The sequence below is a fragment of the Microcebus murinus genome, chromosome 12 (assembly GCF_040939455.1).
Source record: "Microcebus murinus isolate Inina chromosome 12, M.murinus_Inina_mat1.0, whole genome shotgun sequence".
Taxonomy (NCBI): domain Eukaryota; kingdom Metazoa; phylum Chordata; class Mammalia; order Primates; family Cheirogaleidae; genus Microcebus; species Microcebus murinus.
The window spans coordinates 76,571,112-76,592,394 of record NC_134115.1 but is presented as its reverse complement, the minus strand read 5'-3'; the positions used below and the strand labels follow the sequence as shown (position 1 = coordinate 76,592,394).

Sequence of the window (21,283 nt, the reverse complement as noted above, 5' to 3'; positions counted from 1 at the left end):
AAAATGAGGGAAGGATTTAATAACCACTGATGGACAGTCAATAAAAATAATGAAAGAGGAAAAAAAAATTAAGACACTTCTCCCAAGGGAGGAAGGTGGCTGATTGGATGGATGGGGGAAGAGACATTGGTGATTGTATTGATCAAATTCTCACGACCAGGCAAAGGTGGCAGTCCCCTGGCTGCAGAGCTAATCAGATACTTAAGAATATTTCTTTTCTTCTTACTTACACATATATATGTACATACATACATATATGTGTGTATATATGTATATATGTATGTTATATATGTATATATATATTTATTTAATGTATTTACCTACAGACTGAGGTTCCATATAAGGGTAGAATCTTATGTGATCTGACAGCCAATCCCTCAACTGCTGTCCCCAGTGTCTCCAGCAAAGCCTAACAGAGGATACCTGGGCAGTCCTGGAACCTGGACCAGGGAGGAGTTAAAAGGCTGGCGAGGACTCCTCTCCTGGATCTTCCCCTTAACCCGGGGCTTCACTCCCGTGGCTGCTACTTAGCCACAATTATGCCATGGGGAAATGGAGATAATAACAGGCAGGTTGTTTATAGATCACTCTGGGCTGCTCAGATGAGGACAACAGAAAAGACAGGGTGTTCAACACTGAGAAGGAAAGGGAACACTGTTCTTGGCATCAACTCTGCAGGATCACTTGAAGTCAAACTGAGAGTCACTAAGATAGAAACTTATTTTTCAGCCCAGAAAGGAGACTGCTGGGGGAAGTGATTCTAAAGGCTCTTCTAGCCTGTGTCTCCAGGAGCCAGCACGGTGGGGTGGGGTGGGGTGGAGGCCAGACTGGGAAGATCAGGGGATGCAGACTCAATGGACCCCAGGGTCCAGGCAGACATCCTCAATGTCACGGTGAGCTGAGCGGGATGTGCCTACAGGGAGGGCACGTGCCCAGCCAAAGCGGCAGCAGGACCTGAGCCCTGGTCCAAGGTGGCCTCGTGGGAGAGAGGGCCTGATGTTTTCAAACCTTCTGATTTCTTTAAAGAGTTCCAAGAAGAATTCTGGTTTTTAATATGAAGTCTCCTGATATTCAAATATTGGCAACTAATTAAGAAAGATAATTACTGAGGACCAAACAAACAGAAATTGCCTGTGGCCTAATCTGGCCTATGGGACAGACTTGGAACCTCTGATAAAGAGGAAAGAGGACCAGACTTCCGAGAGCTAGATTCAAGTGTAGGTCCTGCCCTCAATTTGTTGGGTGATTTCAGGCAACTTTTCTGTGACTGCACCTTTAGGCTTCCCATTTCAAATGAAGATGTGGAACCAGGGAGTCCTTGAGAGTCCTCCCAACTTTCAGATGTCATGGTTCTATGAGAACAAAACAGCAGAAGCATATCATTTCAAAGCCCCTTGAACTGGGAAAAAGTAAGCTTTGATAATCCCAAGTATTGACAAGGACATGGAGCAACGGACACTGGTACGTCACAGATGGGAGTGTGAGTTGCACAGTGTTATAGAAAAGAGTCAAGTAGTGTCCAATATAGTCAAAGACACATATGCACTTAGGCACAGCAATTCCATTTGCAGGTGTAACATGCAAACTAGTGATTTCCAACTGATGTGCCGAGAGGCACTGATCCCTTTATGGGTGGGAAGGTTGGAAGAGGCTGTGGGCAGCAATCTGAGCAATCTGTGGTCTCTGGCCATAAGCAGCTTCATTCTGGGTTCCAAATCCTATAAACAAATTCCCATATAGTCATCTAATGGGGCATTCCGCACGTGGGGTCTTATCAGCGTGCAGAGTCTAGGAGCACCGGGCTCCAATTTGTGAGCACCTCTTGCAAACCACGCCTTCCTTCCACCCTGGCCATGAGTGCTCCTTGCAAACACTGTCTAGGTCCACCCCGGCTGGAAAGAGTTCATCTAGCCATGTGATAAACGTATTTCCCCTCCAAGTTGGCCTTCTAAAAGTGAGCTCTCTATGAGAACTGCCTCTCTCTCGGTAGTCTTGCATGTAGAAACCAGGAAGAGTTTGCGGTAGAGGAAGAAAGAGAATGTGGACAATAAAAGGGGCAGGAGGAAAAAGAGAAATAAGAAAAGAATGAAGGAAAGAAGGAAGAAATGAAGGAAGAAGGAAGAAAGGGAAGAGGGATGGGAGTTAATTATCTAAACACATGGCTCATTGAATTTTATAATAAACTGTTTGATTTCTGTTTAGAGCTACAAGGATATATGGATGTGATGTGCTTGTGCACACATGCATGTGTGTGTGTATGAGAGAGACAGAGAGAGAGAGAGACAGACAGACAGATAGACACACACTGGAGTCTCAATATCATGACTGTAGCTTTTCCCATTAAAGAAGCACCCCCCCCCCCAAATCCCACCTTTTCTTCTTTCCCCAACTCAGTGTGGAGCTGAGATTTGGCTAGAATTCCACAACTGAAACTCTCATTTGAAATCTGATCCTGTTTTCTTGGCTCTCTGAATTTATACCAAGTACCTCGAAGGGACTGGAGACCCTTGAACCTGGGTCAAAACATGTCACCTGAATTGATTTTGCTATACTGAGTTGCCTGAAGTCACCCAACAAATTGAATTGAGGGCAGAACCTGCACTTGAATCTAGCAGCCCAGTAGATACCACACTGCTCTCAGGGTAAGAAAAAGAACAAGGAAAGAGAGGAAGGGGAAGCAATAAGGGGTGGGGGGGTGGAAGAGAGGGAGAGGTGGAGGGAGGAGAGGACAGGGGAAGGGTGGAGGGGAGTTGAGGGGAAAACAGTACCTTTCACTACCTAGGCAGCAGCTGAGAGTGGGATGTTTCTACTACAACCAGCTGAAATTGGTGCTAAAAAAAAAAAAGTGATGCTATCTACCTTGGGGTTTGAGAATGAAGACAAATATCCCATGGCTTTTTACGGTGGTTGCTTATTTTTTTTTTTTTCTCCTTGTTTGTTTGTTTCCATGCATTTGCACGTTTGCAGAGTCCTGCCTGCTTTGGTAAATGCCTCTTCAGCTGCCATGAACAGATAGCAGCTGCCCCCTCTCCCTCCCACGGGGCACTCAGAGGAAGGTTCTGCAGGCCGAAGCCTCACACCTCAGGACTCAGCCTGGCCCAGCCTGGCCCAAGCTCAGGGGCAAGCCAAAGACCCCAAGGTTGCAGCCCCATCCCTTTTTACTCAAGAGTTTCACTGAGTAAATGCTCACATGTGACCAGTCATGAACATTCTTCTCTGCTACCCATGCCTTGCTCCATTGGGCAGAGCATGGTTTTCAGGGACAGGTGAAGCAGGATTTTGCATCATTCTGCCTGGCTGTCGGTGACTCACTCTGTTTCTATAAGCCATATGTCCCAGACAGGTGAGATGATGAAATGAGATAATGCTCCCATCTACCCTTCCTAGCTCTTGGGAATCACAGACTGTTAGAACTAAGGGGGAAAAAAACATCAAGAACATGTAATAAATGATCATCATTTTATAGATGGACTGAGGCCAAGAGAGGTGGAATGACTGATCCACTGTCACTCAGTGGGGCAGAGACAGGACGACACTTTGCCCTAGCTCAATATTCCTCCCATAATCAGTTAAAGAACTCAGCAAATACGTATCGATTGATTTGTTTCGGAAGCTAAACCCTTCTTACTGTTTACTTAGGGCACAGGAACTGTTCATTAAGAATTCAGAGGTGGAGGGAGAGCATGGGCAATATACGTAAGCTTAACATTTGTGCCCCTATAATATGCTGAAATAAAAATAATAATAATAATTCAGAGAAGGCATCGATGGCCTCTGTCAACTTATGGATGGGCAGGATGGCTGGTTAGGGAAAGGGAAGGGAAAAGGGCTGATGGATTTCCATTGCCATTGTTTCCCTGGGTTCTGAAAATTAACTTATTTTTATGGAGTCTGGAGAGCAAGGGACAAAAGAGCCCCCTTAGAGTGAAACATGACAACGTGATATTTAAGGAGCTCTTGCCTCCAGATGATTGCAACAGACTTTGCACAACAGAAGCTAGAGACAGTGGGTGCTGAACAATGCCGATTTTGCAACCACCTTTTGTGCGCTCTGTGGTAGCAGGAGTGTGGGAAAGGCTGGTGTCCTCCTGCTCTCCTCTCCTTGCCCCCAGGTGCACAGGGCAGGGCTGCGTCAGCTTGCACAGGGCCTCCTTGGGGTGTGGGGGGGGACTAAGGAAACAACCACCCCTCCTTTCTCCCTCTGGATCCTGTTAAACAAACTTGAGAGATGCTGTGCAGCTCTGGACCTGCTCTTCCTCTCTCTGGGCCCTGCGATCCTGGGTGGTAACACAGGAGCATGTTGGATGCATGACACGATTTCTGAGGCTTCTTCCAGCTCTAACTTTAAGAGCTTTACACAGAATTCTGTGCAGAGAAGCACTACCATCATCATAAAAAAATGGTTACAAATAGTCTTTATTGATACGATATTATCTGGTTCTTCCAAAAGAGAAAAACTGAGACTCAGAAGAGGGACATGACTTGGCCAAGCACATGCATTCAACAAGTGGTAACTTGGAGAGTCAAACCCAAGTGACAGTATTCTTCTTAAGAAATACTTTAAATCCCCTACCCTGAGCCCCCTGCTCTAAACTAGGTGCATTAACAGATGTCAGATCAAAAGCACTGATGAAGTGACGTTATGCAGTTGAAAGAGAGAATCCTAGGCCACTTGTGGTATCTTAGGGGTTACGCTTGCAAAAGACATAGAGATTTGACCTGTCACTTAAATACACAGCGGACTGGTATGCAGCAAAGACCAGTCTCACTCCACCCCCTCAGTTGAGGACAGGTACACCTTCTGCCCGTGCCACCTGGGCAGCAGTGTGTTCCAGCATTTCAGAGCTGAGAGGGAGCGAATCTACCTGCCCTGTCTTTGCTCAGATGAGCACACTGAGGCCCAGAGAAGGAAACGGATGCTTCCAGGATCCCCCTGCAAACTACTGTCAACTCTGCAGCCGCAAGCCAGGCGAGGGAGGTTCTCTTGCCCCCACGCACCCCTGCTGCCCTCAGTAGCCCCAGAAACTCAGAGCCTTGTGGGCCGCTCGAGCCCAAAGGCAGAGCTGGCCAGGGGCTGGAGGACAGAGAAGGGAGAAACACACAGAAGTTTTAGAGCAACACAAAAGGCCACCCAGCCTCCAAATCGCACTGTCTCCACTGGGCTGCCAACGGCCCAGGGTCCCTTACCTCTGCTCAGCAGGGCTGTAGGTCTCCCCTCTCTGGCAGCTGCTCAGGGTGACGGGGTCAAAGTTGTCGAAGGAGCGGAGGGCCACCCCCGAGATGGCGACCAGGGGCGAACTGAAGCTCACACGTACCGCCTGGCTGTGGTAGAAGGGCTGGCTGAGGTCATGGACCACAGGGATAATCAGGGGATTGTTCCTGCAGCTCAGGACATGGACGCCTGTCAGAGGAGACAGAGGGGCCGAGGGGCCAGGCTCATTACTCAAGGCCAGTCACGCCCTCCCCCACGGGCCCTTCCCGAAGCCCCCAGACCCTTTCATGTCACTGCACAAAAGCACCATTGGGCGGCCGGTGAGGATTTTGAGTCTGATTGAAAGTTTCTTTGTCTGCCTTTTTTCCCTTGGTTCCAAATCTTTCCAATCCCCCTGCCTCCCTGCCCCCTAAGCTTCCCCTTCACCTAGTGCCCAAAGTCCCTCTCCCTCCCCCAAAGGGCCACCCCTCTGCCAAGCATCCGGGCCCTGCCTCCCTCCCACATTGCTGCAGGGCTTGCTGGATGGTCTGAGTCGCTGGTTTCCAGGCTGCCTGCCTGGCCAGTCATAAAGCAGATGGAAATAATTCATACCAGCAGCCCTTCCTGGGGTAGAAAGGTAAGAATCCCACCCTCGTAAGTCATCTGTGGACCTAGGAGCAGCCCTGCTAGGGAAGGACCTTGTGCCCAGTATTCAGGGGAGACAGAAGCTCGGGCAGGGGGTGGGTTTCCAGAGAAACACAGCAGCACCAAGTCCACAGAGAACCCCAGCTGGGCTCACTCCAGAGTCCTCAGTTCTTCCTAGCTCGGACAGCAGGTCCCCAGGCTTTAAGGAAAGGAGAAGGGCAGGGAGAAAAGGTACATCCAGGGGGAAGGGAATGGAATTGGCAAAAGGGGAAGCTGGCTTTGGTGCTTGGAGGACCCAGCTTCACATGTTGGTGTAGCCCCTTCCCTACGCTGGGACTCCAGCAAGCCCCTAAATCTCAGTTTCTATATCACAAAACAGCAGGGTCCTAATCACAACCTGCCAGGCTTGCCATGCTGGGGGAGTTCTCCTGTGGGGAGGCCTGAAGCTCCGAGTCCAGCAGGCGCCCTTCTCTGTCCTGCTCCCTTGGGGCTGGGACGCCTCCTCCGCTAGGTGCTGAGGACCAGGGAAGGTGGCGGGGGCAGGAAATGCGGAAAAGCCTCAGGCATCAGAGGCAGGACCCAGGGAGCTTCTGTGGAATGGGACTGTCCCCCACCCCACTGGAAAACGACTCCTCAGAGCCCTCTGCCATGCCAGGACAACTATGAAAATATTTGCTTCTCACTTAGGGAAATTTCCCAGGAATCCAGATAAGTCCAGAGGGGTTTTCTTTCCCTTCCTCATTAATATGTTCCCCTGTGCCTTTAAAACCCACTAAATAAATAAGCATAAAAAACAAAACAAAAAAACCCTCCCTGCTCCCTGGGCTTTTATCTGACCCTGCCGTGACCCCTTGCCTGCTTGCTTCATACGGGTCTTTGAAATGAGCTCTCTGCGGAATGGTGCGGGCACAGCTTTGAAGTCCAGGCTCCAGCGCTGGCCTGGAATTCCAAACACTCGGAATGGCTGCCCAGAACTCTCCAGGGCAGGCTGGAAAAGGGAGGATGTCATAGGAATTTCTTGGTGCCAATGGGAATTTCTCAGTGCCAGGGCTTGTGGGAGGCATGGCCACAGCAGTGTCGAGTGACATCTCACTCTGACTACAAGGTGGACATCGTTGTCCTTGTTATGCACGTGGAGAAAGTGAACTCTCCGTGTGGTGCTGAGGCCGAGAGAACTGCTCACCGTCTCAAGGTGAGTGAGTGGCGGGGACAGGATTCGAACTGTGGCTGTCAGCCCTGGAGCCCTTTCCTCTAGTCCACAGGGCATGTGGTAGGCAGCAGGGTGGACCAGTTACAAGCCTAGCCCCTGTCCTCCTCCTTGGCCCTGCCCTCAGAGCAGCTTCTCAATAGGTAAAACCTGACTCCTCACCTGCCTCCACACTCCTGAACCTGGTCAAAAGGTCTCTTATTCCCCCTCCCATGGGGAACTTCTCTAGAGGGTGTGCTGGAGATATGGTAGTCACTTGGGGGGGGTTTCATGGATACCTCTGGTTGTAGGGCAAAGAGCGATGGGCTACGATTCTGAAAACCTGACTACTCAGTCCTGACCTGGTGTCTCTCAGTACCTTGCGTTGGGTTTCAGGTGCATGTACGATGGGGAAATGGCCCTTGCTCAGCCTCTTGCCCAAGTCGTTTGGGGATCAATAGGATGCTTGAAGTTAAAAGTCTCAGCAAAGAGAGTGACCAAACCAAACGGAGGGCTTTGCCATGGCCCTATTATCGCCATGTCTGCCAGACTTAGGTCTCTCTGGGTACAGAGCCACATCTTGACTATAGGGCAACCAGAGTGCCCAACAGAAGGAGGAGGAGAAAGGATGGAAGAGCTCACTCGCAGATGCTCCTCACAACCAACCATGGTGCCCACCTGGACCACGCTGAGCCCAGGCGAACATGCTCACCTAGGTCGTGGCTGTGATCTTTGGTATCAAACAGCTGCACGCTGATGGTCTCCTGCTTCTGGTCCCCATAATAGGTGCCATCGGTCACCAGGTGGACAATCACAGCAGCGGCAACCATCGGCTGAGAAAAATATGCCTGGAATGGAGAAGACATAGGAGGGTCACAGATGCAGTGAGGAGGCAGCCACACTGAGGGGGACTCGAGGAGAAGCTTCCACCGTAGGAGCCAGGAGGGGAAGGAGGTGGCAGTGAAACCTGACGATGGGGAACCCAGGCTCTGAGATCAGAGACCTGCTCCAGTCCTGGCTCTGTGTCAATCTGACTGAGTGACATGGCGGGAATGGCTGGATCACTATGGGCCCAAGTACCATCATGTTGCAATGGTGGATTAAAAAGACAAAAAGCTACGTCGCAAGATTCATGTGAGTTTCCAGTGAGACAATGGGAGTAAAGTGTCTGGCACAGGGCCTGGCACACACTAAAACCACACACAAAAAAACTGTACTTATTATTATCTGTCACTTGTCCCTGCCAGCCTCTGTGCTAGGCATGGAGGAGACAAAGCTAAACAAGACATGGCCCTTGCATTTCTGGGAACTGGGTGGAGTTCAAAGTAGGTTAGTGACACACAAAAATGCAGTGACATTTATGGTCCTTAGCTGGGAAGAAATATCTACAGACAGCTCATTAACACCATGTGACAAGTATCATCATGTTAGTGACGAAATGTGCAGGACAACAAGGGAGACAATAGTCACTTCTTTTTGTGGGGATCAGTGAAGACTTCAAGGAGGAGAGGATGATTTTAAAAGGCCTTGAACAATGAATAGAAGTTCCCAGGCAGACAAACGGTACCCAACCTCTTTGCCAAAACGAGGGTTGGTTGAGTCAGGGCACTCCATAAGCAATTAAGGGATTCCATTTCAGGAAGCATCGCATCGCTAAGCGTTTGGCTCCCTGTTCTTACAATTAACACCCTCGGCAGGTAGGCAAACCATCCTAAGCAAAGGTCATGAGAGTCAGTGTTTCCTGCGTGCTGCTGCAAGAGATTCCAGGGCTCTGGAAGCGTGGGCTTACCCGGAGCCAGAAGGTGGTCTGCGCCAGCTGGGAGTACGGGTAGCTGATGGTGCAAGGGTACCAGGCATGCTGGGAAAGGCCTTCGCTGAGGTCTATTACCTTGGTTCGACACACCTGGAAAAAGATCAAGAAAAAATAATAATGTGCTAGAGTATCTCGGAAGTTCGATTAAATTAGATTTGACGAACCTTTGCTGTTCCCCTATTTTGTTCTTAGCACTGCAAGAGGAAACAGGGATGGATAGACGAGCATCCACTCACATTCTGATGTAGGCAACACTCAATGCTGTTAAGGAAATAGCAGATGACATGTTTTGGTGGCAGAGGTGACAGAGACATGCTCATGGAGACAAATCCTGGAAGAGTTGGTAATTTGAGTTAGGCCTGGAAGAAAAGGGTAGGGATAAGAGGGAAAAGCATTGCAGGCAGAGGGAACAGAAACAAGGGCTCAGAGGAAAACAGAAACCCAGAATGCTCAGCCTGTGACAAACTGCCTGGTATTACTAGACCCTGGAGAAAGTGGCAGAAAGGCAGGGTGAGGGATTGGATCTCACATAGTGTTGACTGCCAAGCAGATCATTGTAATACTCAGAGCTGTATTAACAACAGAGAAAAGACTGTGAGACTACGAGCATGCGCTTTCCCATCATCAAAAATCAATATCATCACTTTATACACAAACACAAACACACATTCATTCTCAATGATAGATAAATACCAGTGTTAAAAGAAATAGGAAACATTTATAGACAAGTAGAATTCTCTAAATTTAGGAGTTTCTTGCATAAACCAAATGTCATTTCATTTGTTGGTTCATTCATTCATTCAATGGTATTTATTGAGCAATTACTATTTGCCAAGTACTCGGGGACAAAATGGTAGAAAAGTCAGACCTAGTAATACTGTGCAGATATTGATCAAGTAATTACGTATGCATACATAACTATACACTGAGAAAAGCTCTATGAGGGGAAAAGTTTAGGAACAGCTGAGTTGTTCTTGAGATCGGTCAGACCTTTGGCAAAAGGTCATCCCCAATTAGTGCTTTCCCTCTGATCTCTAATGTGGCTTCTCTTTCAAAACTTCCCAGTGCAGTTGGGGCTGTCATCTCACATCTCCTGGTTGCAATCTGCTAGTCTGAAAAAGTAAGGTTGACCTAGAGAACTCTAAGGATCTTATACACTATGAAAATAAATGAGAGATAATCTGTTCTCAACCAGATTAAACAAACACACAAGGACATGAAAACAAACAAAAATGAAAAGAAAGGAAAAGAGAAAAATTACATACAAGGATCGAAGATGTCCATTCCCACAATATGTATAGTAGCAAAAGATTGGGAATAGTCTATATGCTCATCTATTGGGAAAGGAATGGATAACATACGAAAAGTTCATATGACAGAATTTTATATGGCAAAGGAATATTAAGAGAAATGAACTAGATATACAAATACAGGAAGGATATAAAAATATTTAACACTTGGCTCAGTGTGGGCCCTGCCAATCAAAGTGGAAGCTGAGTTCATAGACATCAACATGGAGTGATCACAAAAACATAACACTGAGAGAAAAAAAAGAAACCAAGTGCAAATGGATGGGTATATTATGATGCCATTTATAAAAAGCACACAAAGCAAAACTACAAATGGCCCAGAGATCCATATGAATTAAAAATGCAATAGAAAAGCAAACATCAAACCCAGTGTAGTAGTTGCTTCTGGGTATCAAGGAAGGGGAACGATACTTGGGTTTAAGAACAAATGGGATTTCATTCTTTGCAGACAGAGGCTTCAAGCAAATATGACAAAATTTGCATAGTTTTCAATTCCAGGCAGTGCATACACCTGATATGTAATGCATACATACCTGGTATACATAAGTGTTTTGGTTTATATCATTCCATGTATTTTTATGAATTTTTTTAAAAAAAACTCCAAAAGATTGGCTTAGAGAGCCATTAAAAATTGATATAAAATAATCAGAATCAATGTTCCTAACAATGTATTCCATTATTCCTAACAATATGTTCCATATGGTGGGCTTCAATAAACTGGACTGGGTCCGAATCTCCTGGCAGCCAACCTTCTCACTCTTGGCATCACCAGGGGTTCCCTGCTGACAATCCCATCATAGTCCATGCTATATTCCATGCTGGGAACCCATCTATAAATATGCTAAAACTCAAATGCCCCTCACTTCATCCTTTCTTGGGATGATCCTGGCTTCTGGGAGCTCTTGGAAAATGTCAAGTCTGAGTTCTCTTTACAATAGTGAGACACTAATCAAAGTCCTGCTAGAACACCTGGTTGCACTGTGATCTACAATCGCAAGTATTCATGGTTTTACTTTTAAATAAGCCTTTTTTTTTTGGAGTAATTGTATATTTATAGTAAAGTTGCAAAGATAATACAGAGAGCTTCATATACCCTCCACCTGGTTTCCCTTTGTGTTAACATTTTCATCAATTCATTTTTAAAACCTCAGACAGAAGAAGATAAGTTTCCTAAGCAACTTTGGAGAGCCACAAAATGTCACTCAGGAAGTAGTCTGGCTTTGAGTTAAGGAGACCTGGTCCATGCCCACTCAAAATTCAATGTGTAATTATGGATAAGGTATCTCATCTTTTTGGACCTTAGTTTATCTTGCACATTTGAATGTTGGATTAAGTTGTAGGTTGTTGTGTGTCTTCCATGCATTCTTAGGGTTTCATGGAGATGTCAGCCTGGGGGTCAGGATGTGGAGAACGTCTGCTTAGTCCCCACTCTACCATTTCAACTCAAGCATCTCCACTCATCTGTTTCGTATATCGAGCTGCCTTATAATATTTCATTTAAGAAAATAGCTTCACTGCTTTAAAAACATGGACAAGTATTAAAAGGCATTAATTACCAAATTAATGGAATTTCTGGGAATACAGTATCGGCTCCTTAAATATCATAGGTAACTTCTTAAGGACAATTAAGGTACCGGGAATCAAATTAGCCTACTGTCTAAGAAGTAGGCAATGGCTTCGGTTATTCAAGTCTCTCGAAGCCTAATACAGAGGAGACTAGGGGTAGAACACAGCCACTTTAATGTGCTGGAAGACGTTTTCAAGTTTATTTATTTTTCGCAAAAACAACTGGGAATAGGCTTAGGCAGATCTGCCAGTGGATTGTGTTACACTTTACAACAGTGCGAGACTTCGCATAAACTATCCCTGGCATTTGAGATCCAGGCCAGCAATTCGACATGTATCATTTTGGAATTCTTTCCCCCTGTGTTCCTAGCTGCCTGTCTCCCAGCAGAGCGTGGTGGATCACATCTCTCAGTGCTAGGCTGGGGGTCTTATCGGTGCATCTGAAGCATTCACGGTCAGAGAAGTCTCCAACGTGAACAAAGCCCTCTTATTGCTTAAATACGATTTCCTCTTATCTTGTCAGGTCTATCAGTGCTAGACAGAGTTTTAGTGGAACATGCTGCTGTGATTTTATTCTTCTGTTTTCCTATTTAGTTTTGTGTTTGTTTCAGGCTGGCTGGCATCCTGACCAGGGACAGTCAAAGCAGATCAGAGAGGAACGAACAAATCCAGCTGAACCTTTGCCCAAAGCCCTACTTGATCTTAAAGTCATCTATGTTCCTGGGGAGGTGGAGGGAGGCTGGAAAGGAAAGGAGAAGCAAACCCTCCCAAGCCTCTGCTTTTATAGGCATTGCACAAATTTGCTCATTCAGCAGCCATTAACTGAGAGCGTACTGCACACCAGGCTCCAGAGAGCCTTGCCCAAGACACAAGGTCACCTGCTAAGGACACAGGTGTGACCGGAGGTGACTGATTCCATGGGGGTGCTCTGTTTTCATCCACCCACTTTTTTTGTACCTTCCAAAAAAGCAAATCCAACTCCACAAAGCATTGCTAGGCAGTGTAGATTTTACTGAACATTTTGGGAGGTGACATGTAGGAGACTTACATCACACACCCAGTGGACTCTTAAGCTCTCCCTACCATCACCCCAAGTTCCTCTTCACTCAACATCTCCTCTCCTCCAGTTTCCCCAGTGACACTGGCTGCAGGGATACCCCCAATTTCTCAACCTCCTCCCCCCAACCTGCACCTCTCAAGTCTCCTGCAGAGCCATTCTGTTCTCCCCCAATCTCCACCCTTGCACCCCAATTCCTCCTAATGATGTTGAGTTCCCTCCCCCAGCCACCCATCTCAAGACATGAAAGGGGGTTGAACACAGTAACCTCCTTTTCCTCTCTGACACACTGGTGTGAATAAGACCTGCTCCCTCCCTTCACACATCAAGCACACTCCAGAAACACTAGGGGAAAGGGGAAAGGGGAAATGAGTAGCTACTAATCAACAGGCACAGGTTTCAGTTAAGCAGGATGAATATGTTCTAGAGATCTTACAGCATTGTGTCTGCAGCTCACAATAATGTACTGTACGCTTTGAAACTTGTTAAGAGGGTAGATCTTGTGTTCTTAGCACAATAAAATGACTTTTTTTAATGCAAGCATTACTTTGAAAGACTAAAATACTGCTATTCACTGAATGAAGGAATACATTGATAAATAAATGATCAGGTGAAGGGATTAAAAGAGAAATTCATATAGCATTGCTGGTTTAAGAACAGATGTGGTTGGGCTGACAAGCGCCCTCCCCTAGGCCCTCTCAGGTCCTCTCATAGCCTCTTACTGATTAATTTATGGATAGAGAACTCGTACCCATTTATAGACAATCCAATTTACCTTTGGACAGGCCTCTTTAACAGAGGGAGAGATGTCTGCCTATACTTTCTCCTACTTGTTCCTCTAAGTAGCAATGCCTATATGCTTTCTTATTTTAGAGTTGTAGAGTTAGAGGGCACTTGAATAGGTTATCTGCTGAGGCCATTCCCTTGCAGTGGCTGAGGGAGGGAGGTGTCTTGCACAATAACACACACTCAGTTAGGGGCAATATTGCTACGCAAATGCAGAGGTTTCTGTCTCCCAGAATTAGCACACTTGTCTCATTCATGTTCTGCACCTTTGTGATCCTACCTTTGCTGTGTAGAACCATCCCCAGCGAGATTCCTTGCTCTTTCAACCCCAGAAATCATGACAAAAATAACAGACAAAAGTACAATCCTAGTGCCTCTCTCTTCTCAGGAACCTCAGCCCTGGGTCTGTTAGGGAGGCTGGGCAGGTTACTGCTTCTCACCCTCATCTTAGCACCTGCAGGAACCACAGGGGAAGTGACCACCTTTTCCTTTGGCTTGAAAGAGACCTCTAATCTTTAACAGAATCCCTTAGACTCTCAATCATGTTCAGAGAAATCTGTGTTTACTTCAAATACCACCCATGGGAAATGGGAGAGCCAGACTAATTCCCGCTGTGGTGCCCATTAGCTGGACATTTTTCGGATTCCCCCTGCAGGGGGGATGCTGAATGACCCCAGTGCACCCCAGGAGCTTAAGGACACCCACAGGAATAATATCCACTAAAGGCCTCACAGTCACAGCATCATCTAACCCTGACAATTAGTCCATGAGATGGGCATCATCTCGTTTTTCTGTTGAGGAAAATGAGGCACAGAGATCCTAAACAACTCCTTCGAGTTCACATAACCAGTTGCACATCCCAATTGGGATCTTGCCTCTGATCCCGCTCATTCCATATTCCCGGGTACTCAACTGCAAAGCAACAATTGTTGCTTGGGTGTGGCTGAAACCTCGGCTCCCTGACGTCCATTCCCTGCTCCAAATGGTCCCCATGGTTCACTTTCCAAGGTGAGAAACGAGCCACATCACACTGTTCTTGTCCACCCCTCCAGGCCGCCCATGGTGCTCAGGATGGAAAGTTCTCTTGACACGGCTTAGACAAGCCTTTGGGAGCTGGTTTCGGCCACTTGCACCAACTTCCTTGCTGGCAACCCTCCCTCCCTACACAGCAGCCCGGCACCCACACGGGGATGCTTCCTTCTCACTGGACAACTTTCTCCCAATGTTGTGGACCCCCCCTCCACAGTGCTGGTGCCCTGACATCCCCCCACCGCCCTTGCACTGCCCATATTGTGAAATACTACACACACTTCAAAGCCAGTCTCAAATATCACCCCTTCTCTGAAAGCTTTTACTCACTGCCCAGGCAGAATTAATTGCTCTCTTATACGTCCATATAGTTCCTTATATATACCTCAGTTACAGCGCTTGTCAAGTTAGATTATGGTTGTTTAGAGTCTAGTCTTATCCCTTTAAACTCTAAAAGATTTCCAAGGTGAGAACCATGTTTTATTTATCCTCAAATAAATCCAAGCAGATTTGCCCGCACGTAGGGAATAAAAGGTGCCCAGTGGGTAACAGCAGCAGCAGCAGTGACATATATCAAGTGCCCATTCTGTGCAGGGCACCGTTTTAAGGACTTTGCATGTACTAAATCATGCAATGCTCACAACAACTTTGTAAGGTAGGTATTATTATTATTATACCCATTTTATAGGTAAGGAAAGTAAGGCCCAGTCATTTAATCTCACACAACTAGTTAGTGGCAGAACCAAAATTCAAATCCAGGCATGAATTCTGCCCACACTCAGAACCATAGACGTTAACTTTAAAAGGGCCTGCCTGCATATCTCTCATCTGTTAGGAGAATCTAACAAGGGAACGGGTATATTTGTGCCAGGTGAGTTTTAAATCCCAGCCACATGGAAGAGGGACTCAGGGTTTCTCCTTGTTGCTTTCTCCTGGGGCTCCCGAAATACAAGCTGCTTCGATGGACCAAGACAGACCTGTGCGGGTCTGTGTTGGAGTGGGTGATATGGTAGAAGGAGCCCTGGATTGCCAAGGCTCCAAGGTCCTCATGCTAAGGGACCTGCCTCCTAGAACTCACTCAATTGCTCACTTTCTCTGACACTCACCCTTCCCAGTTACAGAAAGACAGAGTGAGATGGATTCACCTCCAAAGGGCTGTTCAGCCCTGACATTCTGCCAGCTTTTGCTTTTCAGCTTCTTCCAAGTGAATGCTGCAGAAGAGAATGTTGACTCTGCAATGAAGTGTGAAACAAGCAAAGAAACAAACAAAACCACAGGGCATCCAGGTGTAAGCCCTGTCGACTCACGGGTCCCCTGTCTCTGCTACTCTGAAACGGAAGGCTCATCTGCCAGCCACCTTTTCTGGCAAAGACAACCAGAAGAGGGACATAAAAGTTTACTGCGGCCATTCCAACAACATATTTTCTGTTTTGTTTTCTTTTTCTTTTCGTTCGTGCCTGCAGTTGCATGACACGAAAGAGCTGGGGAAGTTCTTCATCCAGAGCTTTGAGATCATGGGATGTCTAAGCGAGAAGGATCTGACAAATCCTTATTGCAACCATCACGTTTGACGGATGGAGAAAGAGAGCCCGCTGGAGAGGGGAGAGCCTGGCTTGAAGACGCGCAGTAAGCTCCTCTGCGACAGGCCAGGATGTCTGGCGGTGACTGGGGTGCCAGGTCTGCGGAAACAGAGGGCTCTGTGGCTCCAGGACCTGGGGACTCTCGTCCACTCAGTGCGCTGCCAGCCACTGCATCCAGCGCCCGCCTCCAAATCCCCCTCCTTTGCAGAAGACTGCTTTCAATTAGAGGAGTTAACGATGTCTTGCTTTCAAAGGGTTTTTAAAATCCAGTTTATCTTCCACCCACACACGATGTACACAAAGGCAGGGAGACGGAGGGAGAACAGGGGGAGCGAGGGCTCTGGTATTTTCCCACACAGGGGACATGCCATGAGGTTTCTATTGAATTTCGATTTTACAGATTTACATGCCCTTTTGTCAATCACGGGAGGGAGGAAGTGCTCGTCAAACCTCCAGTCCATCCTCTTCAATTTCCTTTCTCCACCCAGAGGGACCTGTCAGTGGGCCTCATAGAAAAAGAGGAAAAGGAGAAGGGAGGGTGAGGGTGGAGATGCACACTGACAGTAACAATGCACGCAAGTGCACATGTGTGCACACGCGCGTGCGCGCACACACACACGCAGAGCCAGGCGGTGTTTCCCAACATTTCGCCTTCGGCCACATTTTAACCTCAGGCTTGCAGTTCCAATGCCAAGTTATTTCCCCAAGAATTGCAAGGGTGCAAGAGGGGCAGGAGTGGGTTCCTTGATATAAACCACCAAGGCCCAGGGGTGCTGAGGACTGCAGGGGGGGACACCTGCTGGGAGGCAGCCTAGTGGTCTAAAAGGCCCAGGGAACCTGGACGTGGAGTGGCCCAGGTGAAATAAAACCACTTCCAGAAACAGGGCTTTGCTGTTCCGAGCAGATCGAGTTGCTCCCCCTCACTGCTCCCCTGGGGGAAGGGAACGGTATCGACTCCTAAAAACGGTCTACCAGTATGGGGTGCTGCCCCTTCCACTTTCATAATAACCCTGGGGAACAAGCATTTTTGTCCCCATCTGAGAGATAAGGACTCTGAGGTTTGGGAAAGCACTGGTCAGCCTGCCAAGGCTTGGGAGTTAAACACAAGCTGGTCTGACTCAAAGTCTGTTCTCTGCTTACCCCATGGCTTGACCTCCCAGTAACTCTTGGTCCATATCCTTTGTGTAGTACACTAGCATTGTGGTTTCTGGTCTGTCCATCTGTCTCTTCATGGATGAGCTTCAAGGACAGTGCCTGTGCCTGACTGCCCCTCCTTTTCCTCAGGGCCTCATGCACATCACTGGGCTGGGCTCACCGAACGTTCCCTGTGTTGAACTGATGTGGCTTTTCCAAGGCTATTTACACAGTTTGTTGACGCTGCATTTGATCTGGAAGCCTAGGTCTCCAAGGCCTAGATCAACGTGCAGAGATGACAATGATAATCACGTGGGAAGGCACCGGGACACCCAGGATTCATTCGTGAGCAGCCAGAGTCCACCACTTTAGGCCCAGGTAAGGCTGATGTCAATGAATGCTATGATGACAATGATAACTGGTATTCATGATGATTGCTCTAATTAGCATAATGCACTCCAGAGCCCTTTTGAAGCCATTATTTCATTTAATCCATAAAACCACCCTGTGAGAAAGGTATGAGTATTACCCTTATTTTCCAGGTGAGAAATCGAGGCTGGCATTTAACAGGAAGTACAACGGCTCTTGAGCCCACTGTCCAGTTGAGGCAAACATGTGACATGAGTGCTACCATTCCCTAATCTGCTGCCTGGACAGACATCATTAATCAAACAGTGCATCCCTGAGTGCAGGCCTCTAAACCCATCTCAACAAAACACTGGGGAGCCACTCACAATTGGTCCTAGGGGAGAAACCTTATTTGCAACCTTTGACTGTGGTCCTTAGCTCATTGAGGGCAAGAATAAAGTCTTGCCTGTTACATCTTTAGTATTAAGAGTGGAGGAAGTTCCAAATTAGACACTAGGCAAATATTTGTCAAATCAAAACAATGAACTAATAACAATAACACTTTGCCTACCTCAATTCAGTTAATGCGTATTATGAACAAATGCAACTCAAATGTTCCAACTCCAGGTCCAGGACCTCTCCTAGTGCCTGCAGAGTACTGTAGACCTCTCCCACCTGGCTGGGATCTTCTCTCCATTCCTACTCCCTGCTCCCCTCCTATGCTCCTAATTCCAAACTGAACATAGACAACTTTAAGGGAAACCAAGGGTTAACGAACACACACACACATATACACACACCCATCCCCTCCTCCAACCTCCTTTTTACACACTTAATAGCAATGGCAAAAAAGGGGTGGGGGAAGCCAGGCTTTCTTTTACCGACCATTAGAAACAATTATCACTTTCCCCAGGCCTCCAGAGCAGCTTTCTCCTTTGATGCCTGCCTTAAAGAGATAGAGGGGAGGAGGAGGGGCAGATTGACTTTCTTTCAGTTTGAGGATTTATTATTTGGCATGGACAGACAGGCAAGCAAAGGAGCATTTCCTGTGTGCAGGACCAGTATGTGGAGCAGAGATGCCTCCCTCTTCCCTCCCAGAGTTCTGCAAATAGCAGCAGATCTCAGGGCCTGCACCCAGGAGACACTTCCAGATAAGATAACTTGGCATTGCCCTCCAGCCTTGGGTCTCAGCTCAGGACTGATTAGCACTTCATTGCCCCGGACTGTCCCTAACACATCAGGCATTTCACACTCAGTAGGGATCTAATACTTTCCAGGCCTGAACCTCTCAAGGCCATTCTGAAATCGTGTGATTTGGGGTGCAAACCCCTGTTCCTGGGGTGCAGAACCTGTGGCCTTCTAGATCCTTAAGTGTAGCCTTTTGATTGGACCCAAATTCTATGAACGAATAAAGTGGGTGTTGAAGTCTGGGTCTCATCCCTGTCTGTGTTACTTTCAGTCTCTCTCCCCTTCCCGGTCCATTCTACAGGTGGGGAAGACTGACACCCACACAGGGTAGGTGATGATCATAATGAGCATGGCGACAACAGCAGAGATGGTGAGGAACATCGGATGCTTTCACCTCCACTAACACTATCCTCATGTCACTATGAAGGGGAGACTCATGTCACCCGCGTTTTCGGACGGAGTGAGGAAATGATCCCCACAGCAGTGGCAGTTATCATTAAAATAATGGTTTTAGTCACCACTTTATATAGCAAAATAACAATGCTGGTCGCCAATTTATATCGCATGAGATGTTAATTCTCAGTGCTCCAAGCCATGAGGTGGGCAGCATTATCTCCCCGCCCTGCAGGCGGGGGAGCCAGGCCTCGGGCTGAGCCCATTCCCGGATGGACGCCCGTTTTGAGGAGGCAGCGGGCAGGGGGCTCGGGCTCCTCCAGCTAGTAAATCCTCTAACAAGGGAGAGTGATTAGTGTCGGATGTGGCGGTGGGCTTTTGTGCTGCTGACAACCGCTGCCATTAAAGGCCCGGCCGGCTCGTTTCACACGGGCCCTCCGCAGGCCTGCTCCCGTCCCCCTGATTATGCCATTCGCCAGTCACCCAGGGCCGCCTCTGAACTCCTGACCCAGCAGTGAAAGACTTGGGATCTCATTACTAATCTCTTAAGCCACCTAGTCCTCCAAAATACATCCATTTAAGTTGGAGGCCAAGGCTTTGGGGGTGGGAGGCAGGGAGAGGGAAAGTCTGGCGCGGAGACTTCTCATGACACGGCCGTTTCCCTCTCTGGGGACCATGGCTCGAGCCCGGGGGCAGCTGGCCTGGCCGTCCGGCCCCGCACAAGGCGGGCCTTGCTGAGGGTCGGTGGCCGGCCCCAGGGACCAGGAGGCTCTCGGATGGGAAGGGGAAGGACATCTGGACCCACCTGTTTGTAATTTCAGGGGTCCAAGTAGGGGATGAGGCCTGTGTTTGTTTTAATTATTATTGTTGTTGTTGAAAAGGGAGGGGGAAAAATGAGCAGAAACTGCTAACATCTGGAGGCCGCCGTCCAGCTTACGTAATCTCCTGCCGCAGAGGAGGAACACGGGACCCCCAGCCAGATGGTCTGTGGGTGACCACATGGCACACGTGCTGCTCCACGAGTAAGATGCTGACGGGGTTACAAGAGTGGGATGCGAGAACTCGCTTATATTCTTCCAGGGTGACAGGCAGAGGATCGGGGGCTCCCGGAGATCTGTTTTCCTTTGGAGGAATCCATTTTTTCTCCAGCTGAAGCTCAAATGTTTCCCTTGTCTCTCTCTCATTCATGCATTCATTCATTCACTCACTCACTCATTCAACATTTACTTAGCACTTGTTACGTGGTAGGTTCCTTATCCCATGGTCCACATGAGGACAACGGGTCCCAGAAGGGGGAGAAAAAGCAATAAAGATAAAAATCCCTTGTCCTGCGTGGCTCCCAGACCCATGAAGGTGGGAGGGAGAAGAGTTAAGCAAGCAGACACTCGTAGAAAAATGTGACAGGTTATGCATTCAAACTTTGTGCGGGCTGGGGGAGGGGTGTGGAGAAGGAAGTGGCTGAGGCAATCTATGCCTGAAGGCCAGGTCTGAAATGCAAAATCTTAATGTCAAGTGGGCTCTGGAGAGCAGGGACTGGAGAAGAAAAGGCCAGAAAAGGGGAAAAACTGGGCCACAGCTGAGCCATGACAACCCAGTTTCCCAGATGATGTCAATAGCGGAGGCATGAAGGATGAAGTCTGAGATGCTAAATCTCGCTGCAAACACAGTTCTGAGCACATGATTTAAAACAAAAACAAAATACTCACTTGCTTTCAAATTCTTTTTACATTTGCACTTAAAGCAACTAATGCAATTTCATAAATTCTAGATCAGAATATAAAACCAGTGTAGACTCTGGATTCAGATCAAGAGGGCACTATTAGCTTCAACCAGAATATACACTCGACTCTAGACAGGAACACAGAGCTACCGCCGGCAGTAGAAGAGAATTCTGAGGCATTGCCAGCTCCTGATAAGAATCCTAAAACCGAGTGAATTTTATTTCAGAGCTCATAGACGTCAGCTCTAGACCTATTGTGGAGCATAAAAACACCTCCAAGTTCTAGACTAAAATACCAAGATGCCATAATTCTAGAACAGGAGCTAGCAATGCTGTC

At 47.6% G+C, this 21,283-nt stretch overlaps 1 protein-coding gene across 1 annotated transcript in view; it reads right to left on the bottom strand.

The window, feature by feature from the left end:
- PAPPA (pappalysin 1) overlaps positions 1-21,283 on the bottom strand; it is a 244,615-nt gene that overhangs the window by 61,112 nt on the left and 162,220 nt on the right. Inside the window, exons 11-13 of the mRNA XM_012768795.3 lie at positions 8,812-8,925; positions 7,735-7,870; positions 5,188-5,401 (exon numbers count right to left, since the gene is read on the bottom strand). Of these exons, the coding sequence (XP_012624249.3) occupies positions 5,188-5,401; positions 7,735-7,870; positions 8,812-8,925 (464 nt within the window). The remainder of the gene's footprint in view (positions 1-5,187; positions 5,402-7,734; positions 7,871-8,811; positions 8,926-21,283) is intronic.